The sequence below is a fragment of the Toxotes jaculatrix genome, chromosome 15 (assembly GCF_017976425.1).
Source record: "Toxotes jaculatrix isolate fToxJac2 chromosome 15, fToxJac2.pri, whole genome shotgun sequence".
NCBI lineage: Eukaryota > Metazoa > Chordata > Actinopteri > Toxotidae > Toxotes > Toxotes jaculatrix.
In genome coordinates, this window is record NC_054408.1 from 3,906,415 (window position 1) to 3,925,894 (window position 19,480).

General features: G+C 40.6%; 1 protein-coding gene and 1 long non-coding RNA gene across 4 annotated transcripts in view; one reads left to right on the forward strand and one right to left on the reverse strand.

Moving 5' to 3' along the window:
- LOC121194344 lies at positions 1–17,492 on the forward strand. 2 transcript variants are annotated; one of them, XR_005895371.1, is made up of 5 exons: positions 1–119; positions 281–396; positions 2,343–2,564; positions 15,214–15,295; positions 17,423–17,492. It is a non-coding gene; the product is annotated as an uncharacterized LOC121194344 (long non-coding RNA). The 2 variants fall into 2 exon arrangements; XR_005895370.1 differs by lacking the exon at positions 17,423–17,492 and having other exon boundaries at positions 15,214–16,501.
- Positions 2,384–19,480, reverse strand: part of gdap2 (ganglioside induced differentiation associated protein 2) — a 27,352-nt gene continuing 10,255 nt past the window's right edge. For both annotated transcript variants that reach the window (XM_041057180.1, XM_041057181.1), the window contains exons 8-14: positions 18,168–18,318; positions 17,632–17,708; positions 15,004–15,080; positions 14,397–14,536; positions 8,123–8,177; positions 6,888–7,031; positions 2,384–2,533 (exon numbers count right to left, since the gene is read on the reverse strand). In XM_041057180.1, the coding sequence (XP_040913114.1) occupies positions 2,492–2,533; positions 6,888–7,031; positions 8,123–8,177; positions 14,397–14,536; positions 15,004–15,080; positions 17,632–17,708; positions 18,168–18,318 (686 nt within the window). In that variant the 3' untranslated portion in view covers positions 2,384–2,491. The remainder of the gene's footprint in view (positions 2,534–6,887; positions 7,032–8,122; positions 8,178–14,396; positions 14,537–15,003; positions 15,081–17,631; positions 17,709–18,167; positions 18,319–19,480) is intronic.

The following is a 19,480-nucleotide window of genomic DNA, read 5'->3' on the forward strand; positions in this document are numbered from 1 at the left end:
AGAGTGATGAACTGTATATTGATTTAAAACGGAGCACAACAGTTACCAAAATGTCCTGGAGCGACTGACATGGCACACCCCCCCGGGTCGCTGGACAAGTCTACGAAATCTAACAACAGGTAAGCTACAGTTTTCAAGCTGGACTCTATATGATAGTGTCACATGACTGTTCTGACCATGCAGACACATGCTTCTGGACTGTTTTTTTGGTTGTTTTTGTTTATCATCTGTTAGTGAGTACCTCTGAGGAGAAGAGCTTTACGAGTTTGTTTCTTGCCAGCAGATCTGAAGTCACTTAAACATGCCGATGGAGATTTCTGACGTCTCGGCGGTGTGTGGAAATCGCGACAGGACAGGACTCGGTGAAGACGGAACAACACACAAGAAGGCAAGAAGGTGAAATCAGTCCCAACAATGACAGATGTTAATCAAACTGAATCTACATTCATGGTGATAGTGTTACCTCTTGGGGTACCAGACAGATGGTGCTCGCTACATAATGACTGCTGGAAAGTTCAGTACATTTGATTTGCAATTGCCCTGATAAAGTAAACCCACCAGTCTGGTAGTCCAAGTTAAATCAACGTGTGGATTGTGAAAACACCAAGTAAAGCAGAGCTAACTGTGCACATAGAGAGAAATTAGTGAGTGAGGAACATACAGACAGACAGGCACAGAAGACTTCAAGCTCCATTAGCAATGGCAAGGATCTACCTTCATCATGTGAGAGTGAGAGTGGCTATAAAACAGAAATTTTCGTCTGTAAGACAATTTGGAAGCAAATACATGAAACGATTAGCTGGTGTAGTAAGAGAGGACTGCTGCTAGTCCCCTAGGTCGCCTCCTGACCACCAGGTTGTGAACTGACAGCAAGAACCTTCAGCTTGATTAGTAGACGGATTTAACAAAGACTAGTTACTGCATCTTTACACAGGCACCACTATAGAAGAAGTTTCTGACACACACGCCTTGTAATTTTTTGTTTTATCTATAAGGTTTCAAGAAATAGTGAAAATTGCCCAGAGCCTAAAAGTGAGGTCCTAAATTCATAACAATATAAACCAGAAAAAGAGCAGCAACTGCTAACAACTGAGAAACTGGAACCAGTGAATGTTTGGCATTTTTCTGCTTAATGAATAACAATTAATCATTTATTTAAAAAAAAACAAAACAAAAACAAACTGTTAATCAATTATCTGTCGATTTACTGATAAGTTGTTTCAGAGCTATGTTTAACAAGGATAGTGAGCTGTGGGTAGAAGCACATTTATGTCCTGCGGCCTTACAGACACACCATAGAGTGAGGAATCCAAACTTCCTGGTAAGAAAATACAAGAGAAAAGCCAGTGGAGTTTGGTCCAAAGTGGGAATTTGAGAAGGTTTTTGTGACGCAGATATCAGCAGGTCTTTTCTTATATGCTCTCCTGTCTTTAGATGAGAAGTAGGATAACACTCTCACTTCTGTGCAGTAAATATGAAGCTAAAAGTAGTCTGACTCTGCTCAAAGCTAAAAAAAAAAAAAAAAAAAAAAAAACGCCAGCACCTTTAAAGCTCATAAACTAACACAGTATATTTTGTTTGTGTAATCCGTACTAAAACTGAAGTGTAAAAACGATAGGTTGTGGAGTTAGCTGTTTCCCCTTGCTTTCAGTCTTCATGCTAAATGTACCTGCAGCTTCATATTTAATGCACAGGTATGAAAGTGGCGTCCCTCTTCTCGTCTAACTCGCAGCAAGAAATCAAATAAGCCTATTTCACAAAGTGTCAAACTGTTCCTTTAAGCTGCTAAATGGAAAAACATAACTCTGTTATGTAAATTTAATGTTCTAAGCTACGTAAATCTCCCAGGCGTAAGTGTCTCTCCCCTGTCTGGGGTTTTCCGAGCGCCGCCCGCAGGAGCACACAGAGGTTGTTATTACACCATCGTACCGGGTGGGAATTTCCAGCTTCCGACTGAGTGAAACGCGGCATTAGTCTTTACTTCATCCAGAGCTTTTGCAGTCCAGGGTGGCACGGCACAGAATGAAACAGGGAGGAAATCCAGACAGACGTCATCCTCTACGGTCCAGCGTTCGAAAAGTCTGACAGTATTCTGAGACATGGGCGAGGACACATGATACGACCGCACGATGGAAAAGACTCTGAGCAACTGTCAGGCTTGACATGACACTTCATATTTAGGGATGTTTGAGGAAACTGCTGATTAAGATCTCTTGGTGTAAGTCATAATCCAAAAGCCATACCAGATCCACAAATAGTCTGTGGCGAGTGCGAATGACTGCTCACCGGGCCAGAAGCTGCTGAATGTGGACTGTGACTGTTAATTTTGTCCTTTTTGGCAGGGACAGAACAAAAGGAGAGTTTCCCCGACCACGCTTCTGAGCTTTAAAGAGGAGGTTAGGAGGTCAGACCACACGGGCAACACGATGTCCATAAATGGCTTCCATTCGTCCGGCCGTCACCCTGGCAGAGAGGTCTGATTGGTTGCCCGTCACAGACTGGAGGACTGGGCGGGATGGTAGGGTCCATTCACCTGAGTTGGAGAAGACAGAAATCATCACGTGGTCAGTTTCAAACTAAATAATTAAACAACAGACTAGACATTGTGAAATATTATGAAATTCCAAATAATTGGGGCTTTGCCAGCATGAACAAAGGTCAGCTGTTAAAAACATTGCACACTTTAATGTACATCTCTACAGTTTAATTTCCATCATCACAACAACAGGCCTATGACATAGTCACCAATTTTCTGCTTTGGGTCTGTTTTTATTCACCAATTCAAATCATTTCTGCTCTCGTTTTTATTCCCCGAGCAGAGTGATTTAATTATTGTCAGTACAATTGAGTTTTTCTTGCAAATGTGCTGGAAAGGTTTGAATGTGAAACGGCGATGCCGGAGGAGTTTCAGTGACTGGAAATTCATTCGAAAATATGGCAAAATGGACACAACTGGCATCAATTACGTGAGAAAACAAAACAAAACAGTATTTTGGTTAGAGAAAGAAATAGCAGCAGAGTGGACGCTATGACATGACACTACTTTGCTGTGCTGAGAATTAGCGCTGTTCAAACAAAAGGTTAAAACGTTTGACGAACAGAAAACAGCATCTACAACAAACTCAAGCTGAACCATCTCACTAAAGCTGTAATTATAAACAAGGCAAATTAAAAATAAAGGCCTGTCTCAGTTTATTAGGTGTAACTAGCTTCATGAAGGTTATAATGATAGAGGTACTGATTCAGCTTTCATCAGCAAAAACCGAACATCATAACCTTCATGAAGGGAAGATTTATTGCAGGACTGTTGTATTAGACTGCAAAAGTTTTATTTTGGTCTGGCTAATAAACTGGCAACTGAACATGAAAGCCTGTTATCAATAACATCCTGGCACTCAGTACCTGTGTTGAATAAAGGCCACTATAAGGCGAATTTACTGCATCAATCAACAGCAAACATGTTGTCCCCCCCCCTTGGTCCTGCGTCCCCCTCTGGGCCAATCAGAATCAAAAATGTCACAGCAGTGACATCATTCATTTCCCATGGGTTGATAATTTATTTGTGGCGGTCGACCCTGAGAAAGGCGAGGGGCTCGGCATTGTGAATCGACTGCACTTAATTTCCAAGTCAGCCCAGGACTGGACATGAATCCATCGTTCTGGCAGACGTGTAACTATATTTCCACACAGCTTTTTGGATGAAGAAATAATAAATACAAAAAAACCAAAAAACATTTGTTTGGATAGGAGAGTGTCTGGGTGGGCTGAGTCAAACATGAGAAACACTTCTCCCTGCTCTGGCTCACACTTACAGTTATAATAGTAACTGGTCCCCTGTGAGGCGAAGAGGTGTGCTTTGACAAACGCCTCATTGCAGTGTCAGGTGGAGCCAGTGATTTTATCTCTTCAGTGCACTTTCCAGGAAAGCTACAATTAGCTGAACTCATGAGAGGTAACTCAAGCTCACCTGTTACTTTCTCACACAGTGTTATAGGTGATGTATTATATCATAGGGATATATGGGACAGAGGCGGGGCTGGTGTAAGCTCTGGAACTTTCAAGCCCTAAACATACAGTTTACCCTTTTTCGCCTTAAGAAGCTTAAAACCTGCAACAACTAATTTTTTTTTGGCCACTTGGGGACAGTAGAAACAAACTTTGAACACAACACTGGCCTAATCTTTTAAGCTGATGTGGAAAAACTTATTAGAAGACAGTTCTTTATGTAAACATCCAGCAGTTACAGAGCAACAATATCAATATGTGGCCACCTGGTGAATCTAAGTCCAAGTCAATCTTCTCTCGCTATTTTAGCTCTGTTGTTGGTCTCCACCACTTCCTGAGTTAAATATCTGGCTCTTCAATTGCAAAATGTTCCTGTTCCTGCTTTTCGGTGCTTAACAGACAGAATTTTAGAGCTTAAACTGACGCTATGAGAGCAGTAAGACTGAACCAAAACAATAATGTTGGGGCCTGGACGACTAAACAATGAACTGAAACTCAACATGAAGCTTTGTAAAGCTGAGGGGAGCTGCAGATTCAGGTAATAATTCACTGTAGGTTCATCACTATAAGAAATGCCTCTAACTTAAAAACTGTTCAGTCACTAATGCATCCATGATGACACAAGCTCTAACAGACAATGTCAAAAAAAAAATCAGTTGGACTGATGCACAGTTCAAGCCAAACCCCCCCCCTCAAACATTTTTTCCTCTGGTGCTCTTTCGAAAGCCACAAACGATTTTAGGGCAACACGTATTGCCATCGTAGAAAACCTGCAGGTCTACCTTCGCCCTGAGGCTAGCTCACAATGCCAACAATAAAATGGATCCAATATGGGGATTTGCACATTGGTATTCAAAAATATTGTTTCCATTTGCTCGCGTGCAGTCCAAAGGACTAAACCTGATTCATTTCAAGAGGCTGGTACAGGACTGTGGTACGAGGTTTTTCCTGTATGAATAAACTGCAACAGACAACTAAAGCCCAACTTCCTTGATGGTGTATTTAGTTCCAGCAGTGTAGCTTTCACTACTTTTGACATCTTAATTCATGCATTCATGTGTCACTTCGGAGCGAAATTATGTTAAAGTCATTTCACGGAACCTCGTATGAATCCAAACTGAAGAATCCAAAACAAGCTAAAGCTTACTGCTCAGCTGGGCCGAATACCTTACAATCTTCCAACATTCAACGAAGGAAAAAACATATTTATACCTTTTTATCAGCCAACGCAAACTACAAACCACCACAAAGTGAAAATACAGTCACATGGCAGCCAATCGCAGATCACGAAGAACCCAAACAAGATCACTGGATCTTTTTTATGCATCTAAGGAGGAGGACACGAAAAGCAGCGTTTCTGATGTCTCACTTTGACACATTTCTTTTTTAAAAAGCTGGATTACACTCAGAACAGTCACAGGCCCACATCTGGTGGTCTAAACAGTCCCTTTTCATCTGAAGGAACCTGCAACACTTTCTCACAGGTGAGTGCACACGAATAAAGCTGGTAGAGTCTGCATTAACATCAATGGCTGGATGAAAGCCGCTGATAGCCATAACTCAGATCCCAAATTTCAAAGAGAAATCAACACAGAACCTCCTGAACACTGTCATTTTAATTGACTTTGTAGGCTAACTGATTAATTGATGTCATTTCTATAAATGCACACTCACATACACACAACAAACAAGTCATTAGCTGATTGTTACCCTTTCTCTGGTTTACATCACTAAAACAAGAAACATCAAATGGAAATAAATAGACTTAGTGATTTCTCTCATTTCATCTCCGCTCTGCTTTTCCTCTTTCAAAATGAGCTGGGGAACAGGGCTCAGAATAAAACACAAGAGTGTAAACACATTTAAGTGTTTATATTTGGCATGTGAGGAAACAGAGAGATCAGCGGGAGGTTAGGATTCCATTAAAACACAATAAGCCAGAAAGCAGATGTGAAGCTATACAGTATGTAACTCGAAGTGAAGGCTTCTCTCTCTCTCTCTGTGTCTCACCACCGTAAATAATAAGAAGGGGAGGTGCAGACACATACTGACTGTAAGTTTTAGAATTCAGAGCTCGTCAAAAAGACGGTGTGCATCTTTTTTTAAGTTAAAAACGTGTGGTAACTTGGATCGTTTGTCTCAAATTTCAGATGTTCTTCAGACATCAGTGGAATATTTTGGCAAGGCAAACCAGAACCTGAGCTAAACCTTATGCTTCACCACCTGTTGTATGGAGAAAGGCCCTGACCAACACCCTGAAAGTGGGACCCACGTTCAGGTGCCTAAGTGAGAATTTCCAGAACCATTTATAGATAAAAAGTCAAGGGTCAACTGAGCTTATCAACTCTTTTTATCTATGCCAGCATGTTTTTCTGACGGTTGCACATTGCACAACAGTGACGCCAAACTCAAACGTCTCCGCTGGTTGTAGTTTAAAGAAAGGGTGGAAACACCAGCAATATGCTGAAACCTCTCTCTAGGCAAATATGGGCTTAGATTCCAGTGTAAATACTCTCATTTCATCCTTTTCCTCTCTGTTTCTTCACGTTCAGACTCAGAGATAATATAACAGCTTATCAACTCCCATCCCTACAGATCTGCTTGTTTTAGTAAATCAGCCACACCTAAAAACCACCTTAGATTCGCCCTACTGATCACAGAAGCATGTAAGCTCTGAAGGTGAGAGAAAAACCAAAACGAGGAAATGTAAAGAGGCTGGAGAGTTAAACCACCTTCCAGGTAACGTGATACCAGTACATTGCTGCTGTCACGTCAGCAGCTTGCCTAACCAAAATGAAAACTTGGATTTCAGGAATCACTTGATGGGGTTTTGAAGTCATAGATCACGTGCCAGCGGCACCTCTGTGTGTGATGGTGCTTACCCGTCCGTCATACTCCAGGACAAACGGAGGGATGTCGATCTGTTCGGGTTTGATGCAGGTGAAGAGCTGCTGCAGGCTGTCCAGGTAGCGGACTTTGTCCTTCATCCCCGACACACTGAAGGTGGTGAAGAACCACGTGGAGACCTGGATCGGGTTGTGAATAATGAAGAGCGAGAGAGCTTCATCAGTTATAGATGGTTTTTGATCTTCACTTTATGTTAACAAGATATTAATCTTGCCATAACCAACAAAGGCAAAACTGAACACAACTTTCTAAAGCAACAGAAACAAGATTATGTCTAATGGAAGTTTAATGATCCCCAAGGGGAAGTTTGGCCATTGCAGCAAAAAGTACTAAACAATAAAGAAACAGATATAAACCAGAAAGCACTTAGAGAGTGCATATCACCGCCAAGGCTGCACAGTTCTCTAGATTTGTTATTTTCATAACAGAGAAATATTTAGAAGTTTTGATTTTGCGTCTGGATCAGGATTAGCATCTAAATACACAACGTGATGGACAATCATTCTGATTTCTGGATAATACCTCATCCTGGGAAGGTTAGGCCTTCGTCCAAGGACAGGATTGTTCAAAATTCCAAGCGAGTGAGACTCATGATTACGGTGCCATTTAAAATGACAATGTTGCTGCAGCAGGCGAATTGTGCAGGGCTGGTGTGTGTGTGTGTGTGAATTAAATTTTGCTGCAATTGCACAATGTATTTTGAGAGTCATGGCAGGCTGTGTGAAGTCAGACACAGTTCGAAAAAATTGCCAGGCAAGTATAATAAAACAGTACGAGATCTAAAAAAAAAAAAGATATTTGCAAATATTTGCAAGTTTTTCAGGAAGTTTCTCAGAAGTCTTTTTGAAATGGTGAGAGATCTCTCAGTGGAAATCAGTGTGGCCTACACTAAGAGATTTGTGTTTAGCCCAGAAGTCTATGATATTAATTTTGCTTTTATGTCTCAAACTGCAGGAGTTATGAGCCAAAACATACCGTGACAAATTCAGTAGAAAGGGTTGAATACAAATACGCAATCAACCAGTAAATAAACAATAACCCTTCTAAAACTAACTACAACTAACACTTCTACAACAGTAATTACAATTCAAATTGCTAGTATTTGTTAAGAGAAATGTACACACTGATATGATCCTTTAAACCTGGTTATACACTGGGCTCTGAGGACACTGCAAATATCAGTTTAGTACATGACAGGACATGACCTTACCTTGGAGCGAAATGTCGGATGTACGAAGTAGAAGGCCTTTAAATTCTTTTTAAATCTGCAACACATAAAACAGAAGACTTCAGCAAGAAGCACTTACAGCTAGGTTATGACAATGACTCACGATTTCTTAAACACAACAGAGAAGAAAAACAGATGTGCGAAAACGAGGACTACGACAAAGATAAAGTGAAAGGGATTAATCCTCTGAAACAGATGACAGTGTGTGTGTGTGTGCGTGCGTGCGTGTGTGTGTGTGTGTGTGCGTGTGTGTGTGAAGTCACTGCAGTTGTGTTTCCAAAGGTGCGAGGTGCTGTCCCAAAACACACAGACAATCAGCTGCAGCTCCTCCATCAGAATGGAAACATTTACCACACAGACACACACACACACAAACATCCTACCCCCCCCCTGCCCTCCCAACTTACTCATGCAACATGCCAACCTTTGCACACGTGCAGTGTGTGGAAACTGCTAAAGGCCAATGTACTTATCAATCAACTCACAACTGTCTTTGCACAGTGGATCCTTGTTTAATAGCCTGAAGAATGTTTACACAGACAGGCATAGATAGCAAGAGGAGTTTAGTATGATGTCTAGTATGTCAGTTCCACTGAAAACACCAACACCAACAATGAACTGATCCTTGACGGGTTTTGTAGCCAAACCCTAATACAGAGCATCTTATTCCTCTGTGACACAGAGCTTCATTTTTGTCCAAAAACTACTAAGAAAACATTTGTGTTACTATGAACCTGGGAACTTCTTAGTCAATCCCATGTACACTGTCCCCGCTGCACTAAATAGGCACTGGAACAACAAATGTAGATTAATCGGCAGCTGAAAATAGTTCCCCCAAAATGCACTACTTCCATGCTCAGCTGTTTTAGGAAATTATTTAGCTTTATAACAGGATTGAATCCCCAGGTGCTGCTCTGTAGCTGAGAGAAAGAAAAAAGATTTGGATTCAAACATCACTTATTACTGGATTTGATCAAAAAGTTCATTCTGCCTATGTTCAGTTATTAAACAGGAAAACTCTGCACTTGGGGATCTAATGCAACACGTCAGTGTATCCAACAATTACTTCACAGTGCGATTATTCATCTCCCAGTAGATCACTCTGTTAACTGGACAGGCTATTTTTAACAGTGCACTTTGGGATGGGACAATGTCTTTGGTCTGTTTGTGGTTTTATCCAGTTCAGAGTTAAAAATCTCGGGAAGAATTAAATGGACTGCCATGAAAATTGTTTACGAAATGAATGGTGCCCAGATGATTTGCACTAATCGTGTGAGGTTTTCCTCGTGTGACTTTTCCTCCAGTGCCACCATGACGTCACGACTGCCAGCATTTGTCCAACATTTTAGTTCTTGACAAGACACCGTAAGCGGTACGTGACAGCAGGACTTCCTCCAACAGCACCCACCGGTCATATTGTCAATTATGTGCACAAGATATCTTAAAATATCAACTATTCAGTTCAGCTGGGGACCTGAACCTGTCCCTAATGAGACAGCCTGCAAAGGAAACTCATTCTTGTCACTTGTCTCCATGATCTCATACCCTGAGCTCTGGACCAGAGGTGAAAATTGGAGTCTACTTGTAAATTGAGAGCTGCCCCTTCAGACAAATCGCCTCTCACCGTGTGTGGCTCAGTGTAGCCGAAATCACAGAGGGTGCTTCCGTCTGTCAGTGTCATGACTTGTTCACTTGTGGCCGCAACTCAGTCCCACCCAGCAGGTCACAGTCCAATGAGGCAATAAAACCATATCATTGGCAAAAAAGCACAGATGCAATCCTGAGGTCCCCAAACCAGTATAAACTAGTTAAGCTGATGATTCCACAATAACTGGAGAAAACCCTCCGCCCCTCTGTTCTGAAGATAACATGCACCGACCCTTTCTGACTCTCGACAGCCCAGCACACTCCCTGATTTCTGTGGGTGCAGTGAGCCTGTGGGTGAATCTCTGACACCAGCAAACCTGAAGTAACCTAAGCTGCAAATACAAACTACAAATACCAGCAGTTATATTCAGATTTCAGTGTCTGAATAGCACTTAAGACAAACTAACTCAGAGGGGAGTCAGGGGTACCAAGCCATGACGTGAGACTTCTGTTCTGGTCCAGCGCTGGGCCCAGAGGGGGCAAAAGATAATAATCAGCCTCACTCAAAGCTCAACTGTCTCCTGGTGAAAGTAATCAATCTCCCTACGCAGCCAAACAGTTTTGGAAACTTTTTGCGTTCATGTTTGGCTTTAGTCTGCCGGTTAACTTGTCTGGAGCCAAAATGCATCTGCAGCCAATCAATGACTCGATGGGTTGAACACGCTGGACATGCCAGGCTAGGGTTAGTGGTTCCATTGCCTGTGTAGATCAACAGTGCCTCGCTAAACCAAAAGACCAGCAACGGCTAGAGAAGTGCTTGAGAAGTGAACCTGAGAGAAAATGCTTCACAATTAATCACACATCCTGACAAAAGAGCTGGGGCATAAATAGAAAGTGTAAGGCCTGAATAACATTTACAGATGAAAGTTGTGTTTATGTGAAATGTAATCCCTAAACATGAAACACAGAAGCAGAAGTGTGGGCTGCTTGCTTTGCACAGTAGAATAAGCAAGAACAGCAAGTACCAGAAAAAAGGTCTTGATTCTCACTGGGGGGGGGGTGCTCTCCCCATGATAATGCACCACTATACTTAACTGTATATAACCATAGACTGTAAAACCTAATAAACTAGAATTATCGACTTGCGGATGTGTGATTCCCCAATCCAGTTAAGTTGCAGTTTACATCCATGTCTGTCCAAACTCATACAATATATGAAGTGAAGACTCTGAGGGAATTTCTTGCTCTGCTGTTTGTCTACTTTAATAGTTCATAAGTTCATTGAGAGAGAGACAAAAAACAGAGTCAAACTCCTTGTATGTGTTCACATGCTTAGCCAATAAAGCTGATGCTGATAGAACAGAAAGTTGTAGACAGTGCGTCAAATATGGATGTCGCTGTAAAGAAGCTGCAAATTCTAAAACGTAGACGCTTCACATACATCTTCAATCAGGTAGCACAGAGGATCTATACAGTTATAACAGTTTCAAAGTGGGCGTCTAAGATTAGTGTCACCAATTCGGTATCCAAATATGGTGACAGTCGCCCCTGACCTTTTGGATATAAAATGTCATCACTTATTAATTTTATCCTATCTTTGGCCACCAACATCTAACAATCCAGCACAGAGGCATAAAAATGTATCAGGGACTAAAGAAAGAAAGATGACTGCTCACCAGAATGAGAGCTACAAATCTTAGGTCACTGCTAAATGACAAACCTGTTAGAACAAACCGGTTCTGTGTTTTGCCAAGTCAAACTTCCTGACAGGATGCGAAAGTGCAACATATAAGTCAGAAGTGGTACAAATGAAAAAAAAACCCCATCTTTAAAAGATTAAAATGAGCTGGCTGGTGACTGTCAAACCAGTTCCAAACTGCACACTAACCCGTCCATCCTCTCATTTTAAGGATTAATCAGGCAGAACTAAAACTCTGCAGTGAGTTTGAGGAACTTTAAATAACCTTGACATTTTAAGGTAATTTGCATTACGCCCTGAGTTGCAAGTCTCCGTGATGAATCAGCAAAGTGTACTGAGGCAGTCACAGTTGTGTTCATGACTTAATGGGGTTTCCCTATTTCTTTCCTGTGAAGGAGGAAGCTGAATGACGGCGTCCTCATTCATGTTTGAAGCTGACTCTGTGCATGGGGTATTTCTGATTACTGAGTTTTTTGAACTTCTGAATTTTCCAGACAGAACAAGGTGAGGAAACGTATTGTGAAACCAACTGAATGACAAGTCACAGAGAGTAATGAACAGAGTAAAGTTTACCCACTGACACAGGAAGTTTGTTTTCTTGTGGTTACTAAACAGAGACAAGAACTTGAAAAGTAGAGTCTCTCTCTAAGAATGATTTCTTCCAGAGTTACAGCAATATTTTATGTCTTTTGCCTTTGTGTTTATGTTGACGGGTGCCATACAATAATCTTAACTTACTTCAATTGCTTTATTAAAGTTATAGTGTATTATGCTTGAAGCAAATTAAACACTAAAGGATATTTCCTAATAATAATAATTGTTTATTACTACTTGGATTCAATTTTCGTACTTTTGGCCAATTTTCAGATAGATCAGCGACCAGTCAGCTTATAAACAAAACAACAGTTGAACCAGATTATCTAAAAATAACTGTATTTGAAGGTGAAACAGAAAGTGAGGGAAGCTAAAATTTTTACAATGTCTCATTCCACAGGGAAACTGTGTGAACTGTGCATACGTCAAAGTTGAACAAGGAGGTCAGTATGTAAACTCTGATGGATGTTCACGACAGATTGTTTGGGCTGTAACTCACTCTGGTTTTCTCCTCTAAATAACTCTAACCTGCGGGTTTGTTTAAACCAGCCTGATCATCTGACCACTTGTGTTTCTTTTGACATCCTCTAAAACCTAAGATGCCATTTTTCCATGACTGCACCCTTTCATAATTCAAACCACAACACTGAAACTGTCCTACAGCTCATTTTTGACATTGACATTTTTATTTTAGGTCCTAAACTACAATTTAAAGTAGGTTCAAACAATGCTTGGCTGCATGCAGCGTTAAAACAACAGAACCATCAGTGGAGTCTGTCGGTTGAAGAGCGCAAGTATCACTTTAGATAATACAGAACTGTAATGACCGGGTGGAACTGTAAACAACGCTGCTTTTCATTTGGAGGACATGGCTCCTATTTAGCTTGATGAAAAAAATTCATCCGTGGCGAACCTCTGAGCAGACTGTAAACAAAGAAATGCAATGTTAGGCTAGTATTGATCCCGGATACAACATCTGTCTCCATGTGTAGAGCATTTGATGTGATAATGCTGTGTATGTGATAACAGACATCCTCCAGCGTATTCGGAATCTTGAACAAAAAAAAAAAAGGACATCTTTCAAGTTTCACTGATTTAGATCCAGGTCTGACGTCTGGGCTGCATCTGTCGGGTGGTCCGCGACAAATTATCATCCACATGCTGATCTCATAGAGTGGTAGCAATATTTCTAGTTTGTCTTTAATTACATGACAGTGGCTCTGTCCTGTCTTTAACTTAAACACTTTCACTAGTATAACATCTACCAATAGTTTCTAAGTGGTTCCTATGTAAGGCCTAACCAGAGCTAGTTCACAACAAGGATCTGCTTTCAAAACTTTAAACCCTCTGATTAAGGATGAGTCACAGCCAATACATCACCCTGAGAACTCGCTCCAAGTTTGGGTTTCCTGTTCCAAATATGGCCTCCAGATTTCCAAAACCCACAACGAAACAAAAGCGTTTCACAGCTCGTTTTGCTTTTTCCAAAAGTCTAAACACTGTAACCTTGGCTCTGTCACACTCTAGCATGCACGGTGCATCTGAACTTCCGTGCGCTTGCAGAAGTCAGCATGGTCTGAGCGGTATGAAGGGAGAGCCAAGTGAAGGCCAGGCAAGGGTCAAATGGCAGCCAAGCCTCAAAGAAGATGCTTCTAGCTGTACATTTCACACAAGGGAGGCAAGAGGGAATTCTCATTTTGCTCTTTTTCATTTGATTAAAATGCTGCACCTGGCTAGATGTTATGTCTTATTACTATAAACAGAGAAACAGCAAAAAATATCAGGGAGCTGTCAAAGCCTGTCAGGCAGACCCTTGTTCCATTTGGAGGAATTCCCTAAAACCTTTCTGAGCCATCTCTTAGAAGAAAAACCCTCACGCGCTATGTTCGATAATTCTGGCCATTAAAGACCAGAGATGTGGCAGCGGAGTTAGCCAAATGACGTTAATTCTTCTGCAAAACCCAGAACATACAGCACAGAACATTAAAGTCAGTGCCGTTGAGTGGGTGGGAGGTTAAAGCAATAACAGCTCCAGAGTCAATCACTGTGTGTGGCAGAGGGATGAGACAAAGCGGAAAGGCGAAAGACTGAAACAAAGGAAACTGAGCTAATATCTAAGCTAATTAGCCTTCTATTTGACCTCAGAGTAAATACACTGAACACACACGAGATGCTTTGATCCAAAAACCAGGAGTCCAACAACTGGGAAATGTGAAATTATTATTACAAAATGTTGCACATCTGTGAAATGCAACATATCCCAGCATGCATTTGGTGTAAGGTTTAGATTATGTTCATTTGAGTTTATAACCCAGCGAAGCACCCCCCCAAGTTACTGGCTCTGTTTTACAAGTGAGTGCAAAATGTCAGACTGACTTGATGTCGACGATGTCGTAGAGGTTTTTGAGGAAGTCGGAGTCCAGGTGGTTGTGGTCGCCTGTCAGCGTGTGGAAGTAAACCATCACGTACTCCTTCACTGTGATGTGGTCCATCACATGGATAAAGTATAGCAGAGCCTGCACACGCAAACACAGACAAAGTCAGCTTGCATACACATTTACAGCCGTGGATTCTGCACAGTTTTCCATTTATTCTACAAGTTTTACATTTTTATTTGAACTTCAGTTCCCTGTGAATTGATTTTAATAGAAGTCACTTTTTGGTCACCCGTGTTAACACACATTAAGTTTTATTTCGGTTCAAGTTTTAGTATTTTTGGTTCGGGGAGTTAAATTTTAAGGTACAATAACAGGAGTTCTGAACAGGTCTACAGTATTTATGAACAACAGCCACTGAGGAATAAAAACATAATAAATTCTTGTTAATTACTGAAGCTGTGTGTTAAACGTATTTACTCAGATTAATATCTCAGATTAAAATAAATATGAACATGTGCTCTCAGACGCACAGATGATGTCAGGTCTGACCGGCTGTCACATCGTTTGAAGTCTTTTATTTTGAAAGAATCCTTTTATTTTGTTACCTTTTCAATGTCAATAAGGGTCACTGGGATGTTTCGTCCAACTATTACCATCACTGTCCTGCCACACATGTCCACACCTGGGGGGGACAGAGACAATAACAAAGGTCAAACACACTGGTCCAGTCTTAAAACAGAAGGATGAACTGTGACTGATGATCAGCTTGGTAAGTGCCGAGCTTCTCAACAAGCCTTTCTGCTTCTGTGTTTCAGCACTAAAATCCCCTAAGATCATCTGTCAGCTCAGCACAGAGGGTGCGACATCGACATCACTGGAATTCCTGTCTGACTTTCTGTAAGTGTGGCTCTTTTCTTTTCCTGCTCAGCCATGGAGATGCTTATCACTGCTTCCTGTAACCATGTTGTATTATGTCTTCACAAATTTATGTGTTAACTGGTAAATATTTTTCCAAGAAAAGGCCGAGCCATGCTTCAGTGGTGAAATAGTCAGTGAGTCCGAAATTTTGATAATCGTCCATTTAAATCATTTATAAAGGACAAATGCCAAACATTCACTGGTTACTGCTTCTCAGTGGTGAAGGTTTGTTGCTTCTCACCATTTTGTTTGTTTGTCTGTAAATCGTATGTCTTTGAGTTTTGGTCTGTTGGTGAGACAGAAGAAATTTCAACATTTCCTCCTACTTTCTGACATTTTATAGACTAAAGGAATTACCGATTGATCGTAAAAATAACTGACAGTTAAATAGCTGATACTGAAAAGTGGCTGCGTGTTTAGACCAGCAGATGGAAACTCTGATTAATGGAGGTCAAATCCCTGATGTGTTATGGCAAAAATGTTATTTATTATTATTTATCTGAGGATGATGTAAGTGTAAGCTGACTGCATCTGCAACACTGGTCACGTTGCTATGATATAATGACAGAATCACGCAATCTCTCAAATATCACTTTGGCGCATGCCAAAATATTAGCTATGTATTCCAAATTATTAGTAATAGCTGTGCAAACTTAACAACCCTCAAAATTCCTGTGAGGGATTTTATGTGAGAAGCTCTACAACATGACTTCTTGGTTCTGCGGTAAATGAGAAGTTACTGTTTTCTATTCCTTATTCATCCTTTACTCCTGTCATTCCTGTAGCACGACCATGAGAAACAAACCTTTTGGCTGTATATGAAAAAAAAAAAAAAACATGAAAAAATTATTATTGTATTCAGGTCTTCCTGCACCCTTTATATTTAACGTCTTTGTCTTGATGCTTTTACATGTTTTGTTAAACAAGTTCTGCTTTCACCTGCATCTGGCTTGAACTACACAAAAAGTACTAAACCGATTGGCACTAAACCCGGTGGAGGGATGGGGCATGGGCCAAGGGAGAACCCATTAAATTTTGGTAGTGAATCCGGCTAATTCCTGAGGAAATAATGTCTGGATCCTGATGTAAAAACTCAGACATATTTATGGTGTTAAGATCTATGAGTTTGTTCGATTTGGTGTAGAACATGATAAAAACCTGGATCTGGTGGAAGAAAATGCTGAGTCCACATTACACACAAGAGTTGTACTTACTGAGTTTTATGACAAATAAATCATTTATGTTATCAGACTACTTCCTTTTTCCTTTTATTTTTCGATTGTAAGAGCCAGACACACACGTAGGATTGTCTGGCCTTGATGGAGGAATGTGCTCTACTGAGTGCCATTCTAGTTGTCAGTTTTTTTTACTCTGGTTCTAAAGACACATTATTTCATTTCAACTGTTTTTCTTACATTTGAAATAACAGTTAAGCTGAACCTTGAAATCTTCTCCAGACACACATGCTGGTTCAACCAAAAAAATATTTATCATCTCTTATTGCCTGATAGAAGTAGAAAACAAATCATCTGTCCTGTGATGTGGGTTGCTGAAATAAATATTCATAAATTGATTTATTTGTTAAGTGAGGATACAGTGATATACTGGTAAATAAACACTTTGGTCAGCTAAGGCCTCCAGTCATGATCATCATCATAAGACAACCATATGCAAACCATATGCAAAGTAACCATAAGAGGAAACATAAATCAGTTTTCAGGAAAGCACTAATTTCCTTGTGGAAAGCCCCTTTCCTCACACATTAAATACATCGGTTTTATGCTACAGAGTTTAATTTCAAATAAATGTCTTTCAAAGTGAGATCAGATAAGAATGGGATCAGCAAGTTCAGAAGGGTTTACACATTTCCCTGGTCTGAAAAAGCAGGTTGAATGGAGTCATGGAAGTTTTGAAATGCCATTTTAAAAAGGTCAGTAGGTTCAGATAACAACGGGGCTAAACTGAATAACAACGCTGCCTCCTACTGGTCATGAGATTCAACTGCACCTTACAACAGCTGAAAGAGGAGAGAGAGAGAGAGAGAGAGAGAGAAAGAGAGAGAGATGTTGTATTTCTTTTTCTTTTTTTTTTTTAATCCAACCACAGACTGGGAAAGATGGATGACTGTACTCTATCACTGCTGTGTTTAGTGAGAGGAAAGAAAAAAAATCCTCACACACACACACTTCTGTAAGTACCCTTTTGTTTTTTTGTTTTGTTTCACATTTATATTACAGAGGTGAATCACTTATACTGAAAAATACAAGGATTTGATATATGACTTCCCTCTGTCCCTCTCACACACAGACACTTACCAGTTTGATATAAGGCTTTCAGTGCAGCGATGTCTGACAGATCCTCCGCTCTCGCTCGACACAGCCAGCGATTATAACTGCAGGGGAGAAATGCACAGTCTTTTTCATGGTCACATGAAAAAAAGTTCATGGTCACATGGATTCACAGCAAACAGCATATAATAGACTGGACGTGCTTCGGAACTATTATAACTGTTTCCTCAAAAGAAACTTCATTACAGCTTAATTGTCAAGTGACAACGTAAACAAATTTATTTGGCAAAATGTTTTTGTTGGTCAATTTTGTATGTGTGTATGATCACAATACATTCAATGTTTCTAAAAATTCACATTTAGCTGAATACTGTTTTAAAACATATTGTACTTTTTTTTCCATAGCTACTGTTTTGCTAATGCTAATGTTGGTAATGCTAATATATCATCTGACACGGCTCAGCTGACCATAACTGAAAACTGTTACGACGCATTATATCATATAATATTTCACATTTCTAATAATATGTTCCAGTTATTTCAGAGTTGGGGTGAACTCTTACTTCCTCTGGTGTTGTTTCTGCATGGCTGCCTCCGACATCTGGCCCTGCAGGATCAGTTTCCGTTGTTTGTCCACATCACCCTCCATCCGGGCGAAAGCGTGATTCCCCACCTGATCCAGATCTGACTCCAGACTCTCCTCATCATTATCATCTACACAAACAAACAAGAACAGCCGCTGATGACTGGTTATCTACTTTTAATCTCCGTTACTCGACAGACATAGGGAAGACATTGCAGCATATTCAGCTTTGTGGCACATTCATTGAAACACATTAATGTATTAAGCAAACACATGCAAATGAGACCCTGAACACACTCCTTACAGAATGACAATACTAAATAATCCAGGGTCCTGGCTTCATTCTGTTCTTTGAAATGATGATTTTTTTCCCCTACAGTTTTTAAAGTTTTTAAGTCCTAAGTCTGTTAATTAAACATTTGCATGCATGTGCTTTCTTGCCTGCATTTCTTTCACAGATCTGAATTCATCTGCAAGCATGACATTATTTGCATGTGTGTTTGTGAAAAATCTGTGACTGAGGTCATAAACTCAGTCGACAGAATTCGGGCTCAGGTTCAAGTCTGTTTCTCTGCTTCTCTGTTTTTCCACGTGTACTGTCGTATGCATGTCCACACATTTTATCCACGTCCAAATGGGCATGTGTGTCTGTCAGTGTGTGTGTACATCAGGCTATTGTTACTGGGTTTCACTCGCAGGCGGCCTGCTTGCTTTGGATCAACACCCCAAAGCCACATTGCGTCTCTTTGAAGCGTCTCTTTGAAGCGTCACAGACGGGAGGTCAACGGAGTCAACAGGCTCAACACAGAAACCACAAACACTGGCTAACACATGTGCTGGTGTTACTTTCACAATCCTCTTAACCAAAAACTAACATTTAGACAAAGTGCAAGCTGAAGTTTAGGTTGGTAAACGAGAGGTCGCACATGATGTAGTTTATCTGATGGTTTATGGCCTGAAACGGAGTTTGAACTGAAGCTGCCAGTGTTGCTCATTTACTTGCCTGATTTACTTTACATGTAACAGAGCCAGCTATTGTACATACAGTCATGAGTGTTGGGCCTTTTTATAGGCCTTGTTATAGATTATACGAGTCACTGTAACTTTATTTATTTTAATTATTTTTTTAGAGGGTTTAAGTTTTAAGGTGCCGACTGTAACATCTCTGGTTTGCATCTACTGGGGATGTTTTGTTGCATCACTCAGTCCCCTAATCTCCTGTCAGATCTCTACTGTATTACTGTATACTAATTAAAGGGGGAAAAAATGGCAGTAATAAAGTCTGTTATTCAG